The sequence below is a fragment of the Cupressus sempervirens genome, chromosome 9 (genome assembly GCF_028749045.1).
Source record: "Cupressus sempervirens isolate cs-2001-9-10 chromosome 9, ASM2874904v1, whole genome shotgun sequence".
NCBI classification, from domain to species: domain Eukaryota; kingdom Viridiplantae; phylum Streptophyta; class Pinopsida; order Cupressales; family Cupressaceae; genus Cupressus; species Cupressus sempervirens.
Window position 1 is genome coordinate 505,883,923 of NC_143126.1, and position 19,803 is coordinate 505,903,725.

Genomic DNA, 19,803 nt, shown 5'->3' on the forward strand with positions numbered 1-19,803 from the left:
ACTACACTCAATCCAATATATTATCTCCAAATAATATCTAAGAACCAAAATTAATGAAAAGCTTATGTAAAATTAAAACCTATCCGTAAAAAACATCAAGAATTACAACACAAAATTAATCTGCCATTTCTTTTCAAAATTATAAATTTAAGACTTAAAAGCTACGAAGTCATCCATCAATACATAAACACCAGGCTACTATAATCTCCATTCAAAACTGTTAAAAAAAACCTTCAAAGTGCATGAAACATATAACATATAACATGGCAAACAAATAGACGTGTAAATATGTTCACTTATCCATCACTCGAACTCTAGGGCCAAAGATTCACATTTTGAATTTAAAAAATTACTTGAAAACACATGCACCACAAAAAGCACATATATACATATAATCCAACTCTAACCCACCAAATAACCATCTCTAACGACCACACAAAAACATCCACTGCCTATTCTAACTCCTATATCACCAAATGACCAAAATTCCACGTAATTAAGCTCTAGGCCACCACATGACCTACTCCAGTATACGAACTCTGCAAAGACTAACAATGTAAAATAATAATCGGTCATGATCAAACAATGTAAAATAATCCTTTATCTAAGTTACCAAATCTTCAAGTGTCTCCCAATGATACCGTCTCATTCCGTACTCAAAAAAAAGTGGAAATTATTTCCTTAAGAATACCCTTCCCACCTCTAAAATCAATGCTTCCCCTGAAACCAAGTATTAAAAAAAATTTACACAACATTAAAACTTATAAGAAAAATTCCGGAGTTTAAATCTTTCATGTACGTCAACTCTTAACCAACCATCTATGATATTTAATTATCCCAAAACAAAAATAAACAACAAATACAAACATTTCCACGAGTAAAAACGTGTCGCAATATTAAATTTATTTACAATAAATCACCTCTATGATTGTAGACCATACACATGACACGTATTACGCAATATTACATACAATTTCACCTTCAAAAATATTATCCATGTAATAAATATAAAATTATTCTTTAGTACAAAGTGGAGACTTCTCAATCTTTTGTTTGTACGACATCCATAATGTATATTTAGTGTTATTTCTTATTAATTAAAATTAAAATACATCATTTTTTATTTTTTATTAAATAATAATGTATTTAGCTGAAATTGAACTAAGAAGATATGTCTGCAGTTCAAACTATCACAGTCCCTTGATAAACATTCATAAATGATCGGCCAGAAAAGCTGCACGTTAATTGCCTCAGTCGAAAATTGGCCGCCTAAATTCACCTCTCATTCCATTTCAAATCAGGATAATAGAACATTAATTTCAGTGCAACTGAAGGAATCACCTTCATAACTTCCTACTACAAGAAAAACACCGTCTCAAGGAAAAGGACAATGGATGAACCTTGCTTCCTCTTCTCTTTACACCTTTAAGTTTTCGGCGCAGTCCTCTCTCAGCCATAACCCAAAAATTAAAAATTAAAAATTAAAAACTCAAAACTCAATACTAGCTATATACAGAACTCAGAACTTTAATCATCCACCATTCTTAAACATTGTTAGATAAAACTGAAAATAACAAGCTCTTTAACGCTTCAAGAGTAAAAACTTATTCCACTTATGGATAATCCACTCCAATAAAAGAATTATGGACTGAACAAATACCTAGCTAGCTTATAGCTTTAAGGACTTAAAGAGCTGTTATATTGTCATCACAGATGTCAATGAGCTTTACACCATATACAACACGGTCACATCCATAGCACCTACAAAAAATATCAATAGTTTCAAAAGAAGCATAACTGAATGCATGGACCACTCGTGGAACTTCTCCTGTTTGTCCAAAATTATTATTATTTCAGTTTGGAAAACACAACCATGAAGATAAAAAGATAATTTGAAATATATAGATCATAATAATCACAAGAGCTCATGCCCAATGGGCCAGGCCTGCACTTTGGAGCCTAGTATATGAGAATCGCATGAAGACTGAAAACAAATAGCCTGCATGAAATTCAGCATATTTTAGAATATCTAAATTTATATGCAATCTAAATTTATATGCAATCTACTAGCTCTCAATACTCCTGTACCACAAAGCTTGGTGTGAAAGCGACTTTTAACCCTGCTTGTCTCTTCCCAAGGATTATAGTCCCAATCAACATCCCCCTTGCTCATTATTCTAATCATCATTAATTAAACAGGTCTGTAACAAACATGTGAAGTGTCTTCCTGATCTATCTTCTTGTAATACGATTGACATGTCAGTACATTGAATGAATGGGAAACACTGTTCCTGACTTTAAGCCAAAAACAGGACACCAGTACAAGAATTCTGGATAACCACCAGGAGAACAAACAATCTGGCATGATAATATTAAATGAGCTCAAGAATGCCAACATTTTAATAGAAGCATTAATGTCTCCTGTTAAAATTGTGCCATGATTGCGCATGGAATATCAATTATGTACAGCCGATATATCCCTCCCTTCACAAGTAATTTAAACAAGGTCAAACAAAACAAAATCCAATCCAGCAATTTGATCTCATCGTAAAGCTGGATACAAATATCTCCATTCCTGTACTCTGTTGAATGGCTTGTCAACTGGAAGATCAAACCTGATGCATGTCTGAAGGCAAGAAAAACAATCACCAGTCAGTCAGTCTGCCACTCTCACGTGGATACATAAACTGTATAGGAAAGTAGACAATCTTATCACAAAATTATCACTTTAAAACTTACCATTGTTGAACCTTCCTAAATTCAGTCAAAACTGGATATATATTCTCAAATGCTGTGTATGTCTCATCCCTTACCTACATGTGGAAGACAAATCAAAATCAGGTTTTTGCTTTCTGGTGAAACAGAAAAAATTGACTACCATAATACAAGAATCAAGACATGTAATAGTATGAGACATGCACCTTTGCCCCAGTAAGAACAATCTTTCCAGACACAAAAATGAGAAGAACAATTTTAGGTTGCTTCATCCGATAAATCAAGCCTGGGAACAATTCTGGCTCATACTATAGAGGGAAACATGAGTATCAGTATTAGTGTGTAGCATCAGAAAGAGATCAAATTTAAGGAAGTTTTCGCACAAAAACTTACACTTGAGAAAGCACCATGGGAATATGCAAGTCCTTCCAATCTAATGGGAAATTTCACATCACAGGATCCTACAATATTCTGGATCTTAAAGTCCTGCAAATCAGCACCATTCAAATCCTTTAGGTTAATAACCATTACAGATAGCAAGCATCCAATGATTCTATTGTTCATACTGGCACATAAAAGCCTCGCTACAAATAATACCTTGAAATGAGCAGGAAACCCCAGCTTTTGGATGATTCGAGCATACTGCAACACAAGACTCCCAATTTTAGGGTTATTCATCTAAACAATCTCATCTAAATAAGCAATATGAGAATATTGCTACGCTAATTGCACCAATACAGATGAAGGTAACAGGTTCATCTCTTACCTTTCTTGCAGCAAGTTTCGATTGTTGCTCACTCTTCGCACCTGTGCAGACCTGCACATTGAGAAGAGAAAAACAGGTATATCGTCATGTTGTTGGAAAAATTAGTTGATATAGTTGACTTAATCATGCATCAATTAATTCTGTGAAACCAACAGAGCAGGCATCAACCACCACTTACATGATTATCCAGCAAACAAAGTTAAGTACAGCAGCCATCAATTACATAACACAGTCGGCTGATGACGAGCAAAACCATGCCCAAAATTTTGTTCTCAACCCAAATAACATTTTTTATGACAGTCCCATATTAACTCAAGGCAATAGTTGCCTTCAAATGAGGGCCACAACCATGTATTCTGTTTTACTTAAACTCATTTGGGACTTGAACCTGATCATGATTACTGAGGTACAGAACAGACAGAATTTCAATATGTCACTCAAAAGTGATTTACACATGCTTTTGACTCTGAAAATGTTGCTTTGTCACCACACCACACAAGTCAAGCAAATGACGCTTTGCATGAGCAATATTGAAAAAAAATTGATGTAGAGTTGTGATACATTTTATGTTTCTACAAATTTCAGCATACATTCTCTTTAACAAAATACTAACGGACATGTAATGTGATAAGAAAAATAATTATCTTAGAATACAATACTTGCATTGTTAGAATAAACGCTGTAGATAACAAATTCAGGTAGAGTTGTGATACATTTTATGTTTATACAAATTTCAGCATACATTCTCTTTAACAAAATACTACCAGAAGTGTAATGTGATAAGAAATATAATTATCTGAGAATACAATAATTGCATTATTAAAACTTAAAAAATAATCTCTTTAAAAACTTTAACTATTATTTTAATATAAGCACAGTTTTCAATAATAAACTCTGTACCAAGAATACCAAATGATTCATACACCTTAGGAAGGTAATAGCTATGATAATGGTATACATTTATTTCAAACTGGTTAAAACAAATATACACCATTGTTCAGTATTCCACTTTTTCATTCCTAAATACAAAATACTTCTATCTGTTTGTTGTGTATATCCAACAAAAAACGCCATCTTCTTTCAGAGAGCCTGCCTACTGAATAGGTTAAGGCCTTCAGTCAAATAAAACCCTGTCCAAATTGGCAACTAATGAAGCTTAAACATTTCGAAGTAAGCAATTACCAAACACACATCTCATTCGGTTTAATTACCATACATATTATCATGTGTTCTCTCTTTGTAACTAAAATTGTTGCCTCCTTCAATTAAAAAGATTACTTAGTATGTCTATGATATAATTGCACCAGACATACCGTTATAATTGCACCAGGCTTTACAAGTGAAGTAAAAAGAATCTAGAATCAATGAGAAAAAGATTTCCACAATCCATGATAATGAATCACAGAGTGTGATAAGCGTTGATGCAAAAATCCAAACACAATGAAACCCAGAAATTCTTGCAGATAAGAAATTAGAATGCTCAAACACAAAAGATACAGTTTTTGGCAAACTGAACAACACAGAGAGTACATGCCAGGGTTGTGCATTGTACACTTAGATCACCACTTCCTTGATAACATCACCAGCCTTCTTATTTCTGATCAATCAGAAATGTTTACCATCAAAGTTATTGAAGTGAATCACATACAGTTTATGGGATGTTATAGAAGAAAATTGCACACAACTTTCTTAGCTTCCAAAATGGTTACTAGCCACGCACTAGCAGTAGACCCACCACAACTGCTGTTGTCTGTGATGCTACTAACACAGTAGCAGCAAGACACATAGCAGCGGCTACCTATACTGTGATACAATACTATCACAGTATCTTTATGCAACAGAAACCATAGGCATAACAATGGAGTAACCTACTAAAATAACAAAGAAAATTGCACATTGCTAGCTTAAACCTATACTGTGGGCAAAAAAATAATAAATTAGAATAAATTAGATATGCATCATATTGTCCATGAGCTACCATTATCATTTCTGCCACACCGAGACTTGGAAGTCTACAAAGAAACTTAAGTATACACCACCATCTACACAAAGTAGCATACTCACCATCTTCCCTGATGCAAATATCAAGGCTGTAGTTTTCGGCTCCCTAATTCTCATTATGACAGCTGCAAAACGCTGTCATCAAACAAACAATGCCAAACTCAAAATCTTTAAAGATATCGTATTAGCAAAAATATATTATCCTGCTTTTAAGCAAATTGCATTTACATTAAAGTGAACAAATCCTCAAAGTTGCTTGTTTTTATCTTCTAGAACAAAGAGTTGATAGAAATGCTTTTATTACAATTTCTTTCCACGAGCATTTTCTAGTAATTTTGAGATTTTCAAATCCTCCATACAATATACTACTGTAGTTATGCATCTCTTGCTTGTATGTTGCTCTATGGAGAGAGATTTAATTCTGAAAGACCATGAATAGTAAAGTGATAACACTTTTACAGAAAATAGGAATAATATCCAAGCCACTTACCTTGGGATTGTACTCAGCATTCCTAGCCTGAAGAGCTATAGCCTTGAGATCCAATTTGCAATCCAAATTTACTGTTGACACAATGTTTCTGTGTATTCGTCCATTGAAGGCACGTGCATCCAGCAAGAAAGATACAATTAAGATTTGAAAGCAACACAAGGAAGGGTATCTTTGAAATTCTAGAGCATTCCATTGATTAATGCAGACAACAATATGGCATTATTAAATTTAAAAACATTATCCTCTACATATGTACATAACATTTTACAATGTAAATTGAAATAGAAAAACAGATGTTGCTATGAGATTCAAGAATCAGAGAGAGAGAGAGAGAGAGAGAGAGAGAGAGAGAGACTCAATCCTGTACTTCATTGGAAAACAAAATTCACAACAAATGCAGCAATGAAATTCCAGCACACTCATTAAATATGCCTTCCAGCCACTACTAGGAGTAGTCATGAAGCAAGTTACAAGAAATGGCTTAGCACATCCTAATTCCAGAAATTGTCATTTTCCAGACGTGGATTTTACCAGGTATTTCCCAGAAAAATATAAGCATACAATATAGCACAAAAATTTCTGAGCGATTTTGCTTCCTGGCTTCTGAAAATTTGTGGAAGTCTCCGTTGCTGTTTTCTGGTACCGTAATTTAAAAAGTTTCGCTTAAAAACTAAAATAATATAAACTAATATATTTGATAAAAATTGGTACAATATTATATGATTTTCAGAGTAGCCAAATACTCCCATGTCCCTCCCTAATAAGCATGTGTACCAACATATCTAATACAGATACATCTCACACATGTTTGATACCATATCCACAAGTTGCCAAATACATAAATTTAGCAGCCAAGTCATATATTGAGTGGTTTAAGTTATTATTTAACTTTCAACACATCTGGCATTACCCTTCCAAAACTTAATTTGAAAATTAGTGTTCAATGTTCATCTTTTATTTATATTTCAAATAATTTTTTAATATATTTAGATGTTTTTCTTTTTAGATTAATCTTTGAATTTTACTTTATTTAATCAGAATCTTAAATTCTGATTTAAATGACTATAAATATAATTTAAAATTATGGTCCTGATTTGAAAACTTTGTTTGTATATTCATATTGTAAATTACGAAGACTTAATTATGTAGCAATTGTCTATGTTGCTTTCAACGTCTAAATTAAACCTACAAAAACGTGCTAAATGTGTGTATATCATATATGCTCTATACAAATGTGTAGTCAAGCCGTATCCATATTAGTGGTCTTCAAAAATGGTCATATCCATATCTGGTACCCTATCTCTATTTGTTTCCATACAAAAAACTTCAGGAAAAATACAATACTGCATAAGCAAAGAGCAAATGTCAATATATATCAGTGGCCACACTGATCTCATACTCTACAAAATGAGAAACCAAAAGCTACTATATTCTTGCAATATTAGCATATTATAACATTACACATTTGCCAAAGGCAAAAATGGTAATACCCAAATTAAATTTGAAGCCTAGACTTTTGTTTCTTATTCCCAACCTCCGTTGATCACAAGCAAAAACAAATACCATTACAAAATAATAGCATTACTTTCCTATATCCCCAAAAAAACGAACAATAGATAAACACAGCACATTAAAGATCTAAAACCTAGACTTTCCCAAGTCAATATGCTTAAAGCTTCAAGTTAAGCATACCCACAAAATACTGAACAGAATCAATATATGAATCCAGGACACAACACCAATAGTAATCTACATCAGCTGCCAACATGGGCAGTGCTAGAATCCAATCAAGATGCAAAAAGCTCTAACCTAGACATTCAATAATAGATAACAAAATAGAGCATTTCAAGGTTCGATAACAAAATAGATATACATTTAACTCCAACACTGGCACTGTACTGAGAACTAGTAGCAGATAAACAAACTCTAATTCAAGCTTTGCCATGAATTTGCAGTCAAATAAGCATGCAGATGTTCAACTTGAATAATATACAACAAACAACATAAAAAGTGCTAAAAAGAGGAAATAAAAAGTAAACAGCAGTCGCCAACCTAATTGTTCCTGAGAATAATTGCACATATGCTACATGTTGGAGACCTCTAAGAACCATAACTAAATTAACAAACTTGATTTCCATTCAGTGTATTAAGAGAATCCCAACAAAGGTGACTATAGGTCTAGACCAGAACACAGAGGAAGGCACTAACCCAACAAAGAGGGGGCCAATTATCAATCAAAAGGGAAAGGATAGAAATAATATCGTGTCAAATCAAGAAACTAGAATCTAATTACCATCCAAATACCAGACAAATCACAATCAACATAAATCCAACCTAAGATTAATGAAAAAGGTAAGATACAGTGATAACACACAGTGTCTCCAACCTAAATATCTTCCAAGAAAAAGTAGATGAACAATCATGAGATGAAACACCCTGCTCCATGGAAGCGTTATACTTGTCTGACTTATGGAAGTGTAACAAAGAGATAGCCTGTGGGATCCAAAACCTTAGCCGTAAAATATAAAGGTGTGACAATTTCTAAATAATTGCTGAGATGTTGCTGAGGCCGCTGGTTGAGACCAGATAAAAGATCAATGTTCAAACATATATGCATCTCAATTATGGAGCCTGTCTCCATGTTGTGGTGTATGGCATGTCTCTAAAAATTTCCAGTTATCTCTGTTGTTTGCAGCAGGAAATTAGTGTTTTTACAACACTATTTGTTAAATAACAATATAAACAAATATTAAATAAGATGAATGCTAAAAAATTATAAATACTTGATATTTAACTTTTGGAAACCCAACTTCCTCCAGAAATATCATTTTATTTTCAGGCCAACCTGCTGTTATAGACTGGGCCATTGCCTATGTATGTGGTGAAGACATTCAAAGGGAATCTTGTGGCCTTGAGTACTCGGAGCTTCTGAGACGCAACCCTTCAAGCCCTTTCTAAGCAGGATGAATAGCAAGCATTCAACAAAGTTTCCACATTCCCATTACCTGCAGGACTGCGGGCTGGGGATAAAGTGCTAAGTGTTATAGGGTTCTAAACTTCTCTACAAATGTGCCCTCTAGCAAAAAAGATTACCATGTTTCCACTTAGTATTGACATTATCAAGGTTATTATAAACTTCTGATAAGCCCAAGAGGTATTGAAGCTCTCTGTAAGGTTTAAACATTAGCAGGTGGAAAGAAGCAACCCAACCCATGCTTGAGAAGTTAAATATATCACTAAGTGAAGTTCTGGAGTATCCCATACACAGTGCATTCATAAGTGTGGATGCAATCAATGCATCTTGCAATGGTTTTATTAGCAGGGTGCAATCAATGGTTTGATTACTGGGAGCACACAATTAATCTCCAAAAGAATTATTACAGGGATGCAATTAAAGCATATTGCAATGGTTTGATTGCATGTAATGGTCCCTTTTAATCTCAAGCACTGTATGTGCTCTGTCAGCAATTTTATAGGTCACAATAGCATGTGATTCGAATTGATGTTGCTTTCAGTTAGATGAAACTGGGAAAAGAAGGGCATGTAGTCAATTCATTAGGAACTTAGCACTGAAGTGGACATGTGGACAATTAACTATGTGGAACTATCTAAATTTAGAGGATTGGTTTGTCAGTAAACTGACCAATTCTAGGGGTAAGATTTTATCAGTTAGCTTGCTTGATTGAAGCATGCTTCCTTTTGAGTGAAGCATGCTAGGAAAGGAGAAGGGAAACAGTACAATTGTTTGAAAACATACATGTATTCTTTTCTTTGACTGGACATTGTGTTTCAGTAGCTGTAGTTTGAAAACGAAACCCTCCATGCACAAAGGTCAGGCTTTCTAAGTGATAGTTTGCAAGTTATTAGTTAAGGCATTCACAGTGGCATCAGACTTGTGATCCTATCAACCAGTGAATAATGCAGAAAATTTTAAGACGTCTGACAAAAGAAAATTGGGTGGATCTTTTTTGAGACACTGATTGAAATACCAATGAGCCAACATAAAATGATCAAACTATTTAAAATAAAATTGCAGCTTCACAGTAATGCAAAATTCAAATCCAGTTAGAACATCACAGAAAGAGGGAAGCTCATCTTCAAACAACAAACAAATGGTTAGTCCCACGCCAAAACCTGGCAAACCCAGGTTCTCAAAAAAGGATGAAGAAATAGCCTAAGACAACCATTACAAAGGAGAGACATAATCTTTGAGCAGTACCATGATAAACAAAAGATTTCAAAACTACAGTATCTTTTGTTAATTATTTGGAGATGCTTGGTAAGAAGCTTCAACACTCGAAATCCCAGAACAGTAGCCTAAAAGACAACATAAAGGAGTTGAACCACAAGGTAAAGAAAATGACCACTCCTACTTTTGTTGATACTGGCAATGAATTCTTACACCTAGAAGGGTTACTATCAATCAACATAATCAGAAATTGGCAACGTGTATTGAATGCAATATTTAAATATTTGAAAGATATATTCTAGTGATTTCTAGCAGTGACCAAGAAACATATTTAAAGATTTCAAGCCTTGAAAAGAAGGAATCATTAGCACGTGAGTTTGTGTATGCAGCTCGCAAATCAGAACAGTAGTAGGTAACAGAAGAGTATGTTGTGTTTGTCAATGACATCTTGGAGTTCAATGTCTCATGTATCAAGGGTGAAGCCACCTATCAAGATATTGCTTATCATAGTTGAGGATGGAGCAGAAGTTTTTTAGGTGTAAGTGTCAGCAGAAACTAAACTTGCAGCATTTAACTGGTAATGTAAAAAGAAGATTTTGTGTAAAAAGGCACAGAGTTCCTTCCTATTAAATCAAAAATGACTACTATTGCATAAAGGTTTGGAATCCTGTTTCATTAGAAAAATCTACCTACAAAAGATGAACTTGGAAAAGACCAGAGATACTATGATATTCAATACTGCAATGCCTGAGAAAAAGCAACTCGGGAAAGGGCAGAGTTGTAGGGCTTTTGTTAATGCCCATGTCTATCCAGCAAACTAAACCTCAAAATATACAAGGAGATTTCAAAAAAATTAAACTGGCTCCCTTCGGTAAAGTATGCTTTCTAATTTTCTGTTGAGACGTTGCCTGTTTTAATTCACTGCACTGTGTATGAGTTCTAGAGAGTTCTGTCAAAATTCAAGTAGGAAGAAAATGTTCTGTCACCTTTGTGTGCTCCTGCTGATGTCAGCCTCCTTCTTGTAATTTTTCAGTCCCATAGACCCTTTGTTGGTCTTTTGTTGGACATTAATATCATTATCTTGTCTTATCTTATCTATTAGCACAGGAGCAGCATACTTGGGACTGCAGTAAAATATTTATTAGGACTGGAATAAAGAAAGATTGGTTAAACCTCAAAATATATAAAAATTAGAAAAATTAAGGGTCCCCTTGGTAAGTAATGCTTTTAAGTTTTCTGTTTAGACGTTACCTTTTTAATCCACTGCACTGTATGAGTGTTCTAGAGAGTTCTGTCAAAAGTCAACTAGGTTCTATCAACAGTTGTTTAGTGATTGATCTATCAGCATACCGTGGCATACTTGTGACTGCAGTAAAATGTTAATGAGGACTGGAATAAAGACAGTTTGTGGTCAATAAGTTAGAAATGTGGTGGACTAGAAATAAGGTGGACATATGACCAGTTAACTGTTTATGACTGCCTTAAATAGATTATGACTGTGGTGGACTAGAATTAAGGTGGACATGTGACCAGTTAACTGTTTCTGACTGCCTTAATTTAAGGAATTGATTTCAGATAACTACCCAATTTGAAAGATATGTCCAGTTAACTTCTCTGATTGAGGCGTATTGAGGTGGGAGACCTCAAGTTAAATACTGCACTGGGCCGAGAAGTTCTGGCCAGCTAAGAAGAGATACACTTCAAAATTTGCATACAACAAAAAATATCTTGGGGTCGGCTAGTACTTCACTGTCTGCAGTTTGTAGACAAAACACTCCAGTCATAAAGATAAGGCTTCTAGAGAACAGAAACCCTTAAGCAACAGGCCTGCATTCAAACTCTAACTGGAAATAGTGGTAGTGTCTAGTTCTGGATGCCAGCATGAGTAATACACAGTATTATTTTGATGAACATCCATGTGCCTAGACACTGGTTTAAAGAAATATAAGAAATCATGAAGTACCATTTGCTGTAGTATTTCTGGTTTGTTACTTTGTCTATTTTTAGTTTGGGTGACAGGATCTTCCCACTGATCATTTTCAAAAAATTATACCAGGTCTATTTTACTGTGTACCTTTACGCCTGAGAAAATAAAGAAGTTTTTCCAGCATACTTAGCTAAATCAAAACAAGGTTCATATAAAATTCAAGGTAAACCTGAAGAGCTTCAAACGTCATTGTGAAGTCCATTCAATGGCAGCGATCATGACAGGAAAAGCATGCTTCTTTGACACTGTCAGAGCTCATCTGAAACACGGGGTAAGCCCAGCACACTCCCAAAATTAATGAGACATTTGCAGCAAGATTTGTACCACTGGGCTAAAGTGAAATCATAAAAAAGTTAAACATATAAGATCATGACAACTTGTGGCAAACCTAGGGCAAGCCTAAGCTTTAAATATCAATGCAAAAGATCATATCTTGGGCTCAAAGTGGGAACATGTACAACAAAAGAAGCACACTTTTCTTTGACCTTGGATCTATCCCAACAATTGCGGTGATTCTGCAAACTTTCAAAGTTAACTGAATGTTTGTAAAACTGAACTAGAAGTGAAAACAAGTATAACACATATAAGGATACTCCCATTCACATTGTCAAACCCAAATTGATGCAGGAGCATCTTGCATGAAAAATTATTGGGAAAAAAAAAAAAAAAAAAAAATTTTTTTTGGAGAGAGAAAAGTGACGAAAATTAGAGGAGAAATAATAAAAAAATAAAAAGGAGAAAAGAAAGGAAAAGAAGATTTTTAATTTTCGAGGTGCATAGGTGGCATAAATAGAAAAATAAGAAAAATAGTTGTCATAATTTTTCATGCAAGATGCTCCTGCATCACAAATAAATACTTAACACAAGGCAAATCGAGATTGCTTTAATGTTGAATGCAGGATTTGAAGTTTTGAGCCAAGGTGCATATATAAAAATTCTGAATCGAACTGAGCAATTTTTTTATTTCCCAAGGGCTTAGGAATAGGGACATGCAAGTATTTGAATTGGGCGCCCAGATTATGGGACAAAGGTATTATAGAGCAAGCTGATTTTTATAATACCGGCCATTGTATAACAGGTGTATTTAGGACAGAGAGGGGAGGAATAAACAAAGCACACTTGATGAAAGCAGGGGTCAAGGGAAGGCATACTTGTTTGTCCATTAATTCAACTCAAATAGATTGGACACCCTGCACTTATATCACTGGAGATCGAAGGATGGAAACCCCCTAATTTCCACAACTGGCTAGTTGACAAAAAACCCTGAATCTGTTGCAGGCCATTCCTCGTGGATTTTCTGTTCTAGCAGCTTCTACAACATCTGTGGGTTTAAGTTTGAGGCAGCTCCCTTAGTGCCTAGGGTTTGTAACTCTGAGGACGCACCTGCAACACCATTGGTTGTAGATTCATAATATTTTACCATAATGATATTGCTGCTGTTGTTCCCAAAAGATTAGTAAACAATATTGACAGTAAGTGTGATTTCTAGGAGTGAACAATTATTGCAAAAAAAAGTTCACTGCAAGAGTTCACAATTCATTTTGTGTAAACTGTTAAAATTGGTTTGAAAATAAAAATTTAACCATTGGTATCCAATGAAGTTAAATCGAATAAAAGCCCACGATATCCCTAACCCGAGACATTAGACCTCATAGTTAGATTGATGATATGAGGTATGCCCATGCAGCTTCAAATTTTGATATCACACCTCTACCAAGATTTGTACTGATAACATGACAAGAAAAGCATACAAGGTTTAAACCAAGATGTGTAACATCCAGCTCTGAATAGTGTCAATTCTAGCAATGTTTCTGAAACATATAACAAGAAAAGCACAATTCTGTTGGCATCGGCATAGATAAATTAAATTTCGGATGTGCCCACTCAGCTTCAAAATGTGATGCAACATTTCTACCAAGAGTTGTACGACTGCCTCAAACATTTAAATGGTCACAAACGTACAAAAAAATTGACACAAAACTCAGAGCAAGCCTGATAATATTTGAACATTTCTGCAAGGTTCAAACAGCTGGGCTTGAAATGGCAAATTATTTGTGGTAATAAAAAAAACACAGCTCCTTTGACACTGTTAGAACTCCATGCAGGGCTAGTTTTACTGGACTCGAGTGGCAATAATTAGGGCAAGAGACCAGCACTGTCGACTACACTTTCCTGGCTACAACAATTATAATAAAAATTCTAAGCAACTTCAAAATGTGGATGCGAGGTTTCATACCTAGATTTATGGCACTGAGCTCAAACATGCAACAAGTGTGACAATATAAGCATAGTTTTGTTGATATTATCAAAGTGAATTCAAAGTATACGGTACACAGAGAAAGCTTCACAGATAGCCGAGAGGTTTGTACCAAGGTTCAGATGGAGATTGGCGAATCTAATTCAAAACCTGGGATATTCCAAGAATGCCCATAAGCTCTGTATGAAGTTTGTTCCATAGTTCCTACCGATGCAAATGATTCTAACTTGGAATACATTGTTCTCCTCAACATTGTCAGCGCTAATTCATAATTTACGGTAAGCTAAGACGGGTTGAATGCTGGATAATATCAGAGCTGATTCAAAATTTAGGGTTAGCGAAAGAAAGTTCTAAAGCTTGATATTGTCAGAACTAATTCAGAGCTTAGGGTATGCCTAGGCAACCTCGAAGCTCCATGCGAGAAAGATTTGTACCCATGGCAACAAGTATGAGAATAAAATTCTATTTTCCTTAACATTGTCAGCAATAATGACAAAATCAGCGCAAGCTAAATAGGTTCTGATCAGGATGAAAGATATGTCACAAGGGTCGTAATATTGGCAACAATTAGATAAGCACAGTTTGCTTGCAATAAGGCTTCCCTAGGCCTCAGTGTGGGAACCCGATCCAGAAAAGTGTATGAAAAAAAATAAAAAATCTAATAAGAAAACAAACATTGAACTTACTGGAGCGTGGGAACGATCCCAGAAGGGTGCTTCTCCAGATCGACAGGCTGGCTCCCTTCCAAGACCTGCTCCGCCATGCCCAATTTCCACCCTTAGAAATACAGCCTGACAACCCATTTTAAAAAGAAATAACAATCGATCAATCGAATTTCCCTTTTAAGGCATCCAAAAGAGAAGGAAACTAAAAAAGTAATCCATTTCTCCTTAAATACCCTGAGAGAAAATGAAAGAGAGGGCTTCTGTCGGATTTCAGTGTCTTCCTTTCTTATACAAATCAGCAAACGGATCTTTCGAACTCTTGAATTTATATATCGAGATTTTCAAAATCTTGAATTTATATGTGGCGGTAAGTGTCGATTTGCAATGGGTTTTTATAGGTTTGTCCTAGTTTTTCTTCTTTGCTGCGGCTCTGAAGACGCTCAACTGCAAAAATATATCGCTTATGAAGAGCGTGAGTCGAGGATTAGGTATAGGCGGAGGGGAATCATATATAGGCGGTGGGCACCGGCTTCTACCGGCGCCTACGGGTCATGCCGGTGAGATGGAGAATCTTTCTTACTCTTGTTGGGTATTGCGTGGGTTGTTTCGGCGTGCTCTTCCCTATTTAAGGAGATACTTTGTTTTCATTTGGGCAAAAAGGAAAAACGGTAGTAGCTATGGTGCAATTTATATGCATGAGACTAGTGCTAAATAGTTTTGAAGTCTTTTAATACACAAATGAAACACGCTCAAAAGAGGTGCATATAAGTTGCACCGTAGATAGTGCCAAAAAAAAATACTCTTAATTGAATAGAGCTTTTATGGGGTGTTAGGTGGCTAGGTTATAAACATTAACTTTATTTATATATTTTGAAGGTAGCTAGAAGATATTTAAATTTTGGTAATTTTGTGTTATAATTGAAAATTATAATATTTTTACTTTAATTGTATTTCAAGAGATTTATTATATGAAGATATAACTAGCACTTGTACTAATAAGGTGCAATGTTTATGTTGATAACAGCATATGTTGTATGTTATTGACAACATATGTTGTATGTTGTTTGTCAACCCCTTGGACAAGGTTGTGGACCACTTAAATGTGGTGGGGCCTAGTACCGGTTCACTAGAAAGGGTGTGCATCATGCAACCACACTTTTCTTTTTGCATTTTCCTCTTCTTTGTAATGACCCCATCTTTAGCCTTCACATTCTCCAAAGTCTAAGTGGAGCATAAGAGGAAATTAAATTAATTTCTTATAAAGTCATTAGATAAATTAAAATTAAAAAGTAAAAGGTGACTTTATATTTAATTAATTTAATTAATTATTGTATTGCAAGGGAGAAGCTTCTAGAGTGTGTATTAATTATTGGAAAGGTGGATGCCTCTAGTAATTTAATTTTCTAGAAGCACAATTAATTTTTGTATTGCAAGGGAGGAGTTTCTAGAGAGTGCATTAATTATTGGAAGGGGGAAGCTTCTAGCACCTGCAATTAATTAATGTTTTAGTTCCTTCTAGAAGGGTGAAGGAAAAGGATAAATAGGGGTGAGAGTCTTATTGTTGAGCATCAGATTTTTGTGAATGACATTTGATAAGAGCTTGGATGTGTGAATCACATATCTTTATTGGCAATAGAGGACGTTCATCCTCTCTTGTAACATTCTAGACGTCATTCCCTTGAGATTTGGCTTTTGGAATACATTGTTTTGTATTTGATTTCATCATTTTGAGAATTAATATAATTTCAGCATCGGTTCCATCTTTAGTTTGCATAAAAAATCTATTTCGGCAGTTGGTTCAATTTTTGGGCATTTCCAAGGTGCCCATTACAGTGGTATCAGAGCTATAAGTCATTGTCATCCTGTGGAGATCTTAAGCATTTATGTTTGAGCATGTGACAAGGGCTTTATAATTTCTACAATACCAGAGCAAGACAAATTAGGAGTTCAGACTTGCAGAATGAATAGGGTAGTTCATCCATGCAGAGGGATATACAATCCAGTCATACAGACACAGAGGAGATATTCTTTGAACAAGATAGCAATATGGCTGACCAAGATGATAGGAATACCGATCCAGATCAAGAAAATGTAACGTTCAGGTTATTGGGTACATTAGAGGAGGGGCAACGGATGCAACAGGAGCAGAATAGGCGAATGGATATGATGTTGCAGCTAATGGCTAGATAGATGGGCATCAATATTAATCTAGGTGATGCCAACAATGGAAACAACAATAATAGGGGCAATGATAATGGAGGCCGAGACAACATTAATGGTAATAATGGACATGACAACAATGGAAATGAGGCTGATAACTTTAGAGATGTTGCATGCCCAGCTCGAACAACCAGCTCGAGACCTCTTCTACCGACCTTCCCACCTAGAAAACTAGTTCAGCCGATTAATGAACCGTAGATTACAAAGTTACAAGATCAGTTCAGGAGGGATTGGGAGGCTAGTGAACCAAAGTTTCGGGTGGACATTTCTCTCAGAGATTACTTGGACTTGAAGATGAGACACATGCCCAGATCAGGAGGACGAAGTCAAAACCTTGAGTTCAGAAAGAAAGTTGGGAAACTTTCTTTACTTTATTATGATGCTTCAAGGAAGATGACCACACAAGTTTGCATGCAGAAGATGGATACATACTTGCAGCGAAATCCTATGCCTAAAGAGGAGGCTATAAAGTATGCAGCTATTCACTTGAATGGATCGGCACATGAGTGGTGGCACCATGGCATGGTAACCTTGGGACATAATTAGATCACATCTTACAAGGAGTTCATTGAGAAGCTCATAGAGAGATTTGATACCAGGGATCCTGAATTACAGTTTAAGGAGTTGGCACAACTCAAGCAGTGGGGATCAGTTGAGACGTATATCAATGAGTTTCAGAAGTTGGGTCAAGGGGCATGACCCAGCTATGTTGCAAGAGGCCACTAAAAAGGCTCGTGACTTAGCACCTTCTTCATTTAGGAGCAGATTTCAACACAAGGATTCTTATATGAATAAGGACAAGGAGAAGGACAAAAAAAAATTTCACAAGGATGCTCAGCCCAAAAGAGATAAGTTGGATAATGACACCTTGAATGATTTAAGAAAGAAGAAGTTATGTTTTCATTGCAGAGAGCCTTGAGATTTATCTCATAAGTGTCCTCTCGAGGCTAAGGCAAATCAAATGGAATATTTCTCAGCAAAAGAGTCACAGTCAGAGAGGGAGAATCAACACTCTAATTCAGATGAGGATAGCACTACAGAGGAGAGCAGCATTCCTAAGGATGAGAAGTCATTAGCACGATTAACGGGGGCTCAGAAGGCAATCACATTTAAGGTCAGAGGAACTATCGAAGGGCAGAAAGTGATCTCACTCATTAATACTGGAGCTACACATAATTTTATAGATGCACAATTAGTAGCCAAGGGAGGTCTACAAACTGAGGAGCACACCGAATTTAGAGTTATGGTAGCTAATGGTGACAAACTATTATGCACTCGAAAGATTTATAATCTTCACAATAGGTTTGGAGATGGCTATGAGTTGGATGATGAGTTCTATGTGGTAGACATAGGAGACTATGATGTCATCCTCAGCATGGTATGGATGGCCTCACTAGTAGAGTTCACACTTAACCTAGCAAAATTGGAGATGAAGTTTCAACATGAGGGAAGAACTGTTGTACTTAGAGGACTTTCAAATGGGAGTTGCAGAGTAGTTTCCCTCAAGAGAATGTAGAGACTTTTTCGACATAATAACATAGAGTGGGCAGCAGAATGTTTCATTATGCCAACTTCACAAGTGCCATAGGTGAAGAGTCATCCACCAAATATCCAGGAGATACTTGACAAGCACACTAAGGTATTTGGCGAGATTTTGCATGGGGTTCCTCCTGACAGGGGGATAGAGCATGTTCTTGAGCTCGAGGAGGGAGCCAAACCAGTCATGATTACTGCCTATCGTCATCCTAAGAAACATAAGGATGAGATAGAGAAGGCAATTAAGGAGTTGTTGGAAATAGGGCATAGCAGACCTAGTAAGAGCCCCTTTGCTTCAACAGTAGTGTTGGTAAAGAAGAAGGATGGGACAATGTGCATGTGCATCAATTAGAGGGCATTAAATAAGAAGACCATTAAGAACAGATATCCCATCCCACGAATAGATGAGTTATATGGTGCATGCTTTTTTACAAAGATTGATCTACGGTCAGGGTATCATCAGATCAAGATGAGGGAGGAGGACATTGAGAAGACAGCTTTTCAGTGTCACTATGGCCACTTCGAGTTTTTGGTTATGCCATTTGGGCTAACCAATGCCCCTGCTACATTCCAGAGTTACCTGAATCAGGTATTCAGAGAGTAGCCTGGGATATTTGTCTTGATCTTCTTTGATGACATTTTAGTCTTTAGTAAGACTTGGGAGGAGCATTTACAACATCTTGAGATGGTGTTGTCCACTTTGGAAAAAGAGTCACTGTATGCTAAGGAATCTAAGTGCGAGTTTGGGATGACTGAGCTATTATACTTTGGGCATATCATCAGTGCAAATGGAGTTCGAGTAGATCTTGAAAAGATTAGGGCTATTGTTGATTGGCCTACTCCTACGAATCTTACACAGCTTAAGGGATTCCTTGGTCTCTACAAATTTTACAGGAGATTTGTTAAAATATTTTCACAAATCGTTGCACCCTTGACAAACCTTACCAAAAAAGGGGCCTTCACATGGACAGTGGCAG

At 35.9% G+C, this 19,803-nt stretch overlaps 1 protein-coding gene across 2 annotated transcripts; it reads right to left on the reverse strand.

Annotated features, from left to right (window-relative positions):
- Nucleotides 1-1,874: 1,874 nt before the first annotated feature.
- Nucleotides 1,875-15,549, reverse strand: LOC149539556 (TATA-box-binding protein 2). 2 transcript variants are annotated; one of them, XM_089800780.1, is made up of 10 exons: nt 15,304-15,549; nt 15,092-15,196; nt 5,973-6,060; nt 5,546-5,617; nt 3,482-3,532; nt 3,313-3,357; nt 3,109-3,201; nt 2,922-3,023; nt 2,740-2,813; nt 1,875-2,626 (listed from the first exon to the last, which is right to left on the reverse strand). In XM_089800780.1, coding segments are annotated over exons 2-10 (603 nt in total). In that variant the 5' UTR covers nt 15,169-15,196; nt 15,304-15,549; the 3' UTR covers nt 1,875-2,625. The 2 variants fall into 2 exon arrangements, with proteins under 2 accessions (XP_089656906.1, XP_089656905.1); XM_089800779.1 differs by lacking the exon at nt 1,875-2,626 and having other exon boundaries at nt 2,736-2,813.
- Nucleotides 15,550-19,803: the final 4,254 nt, after the last annotated feature.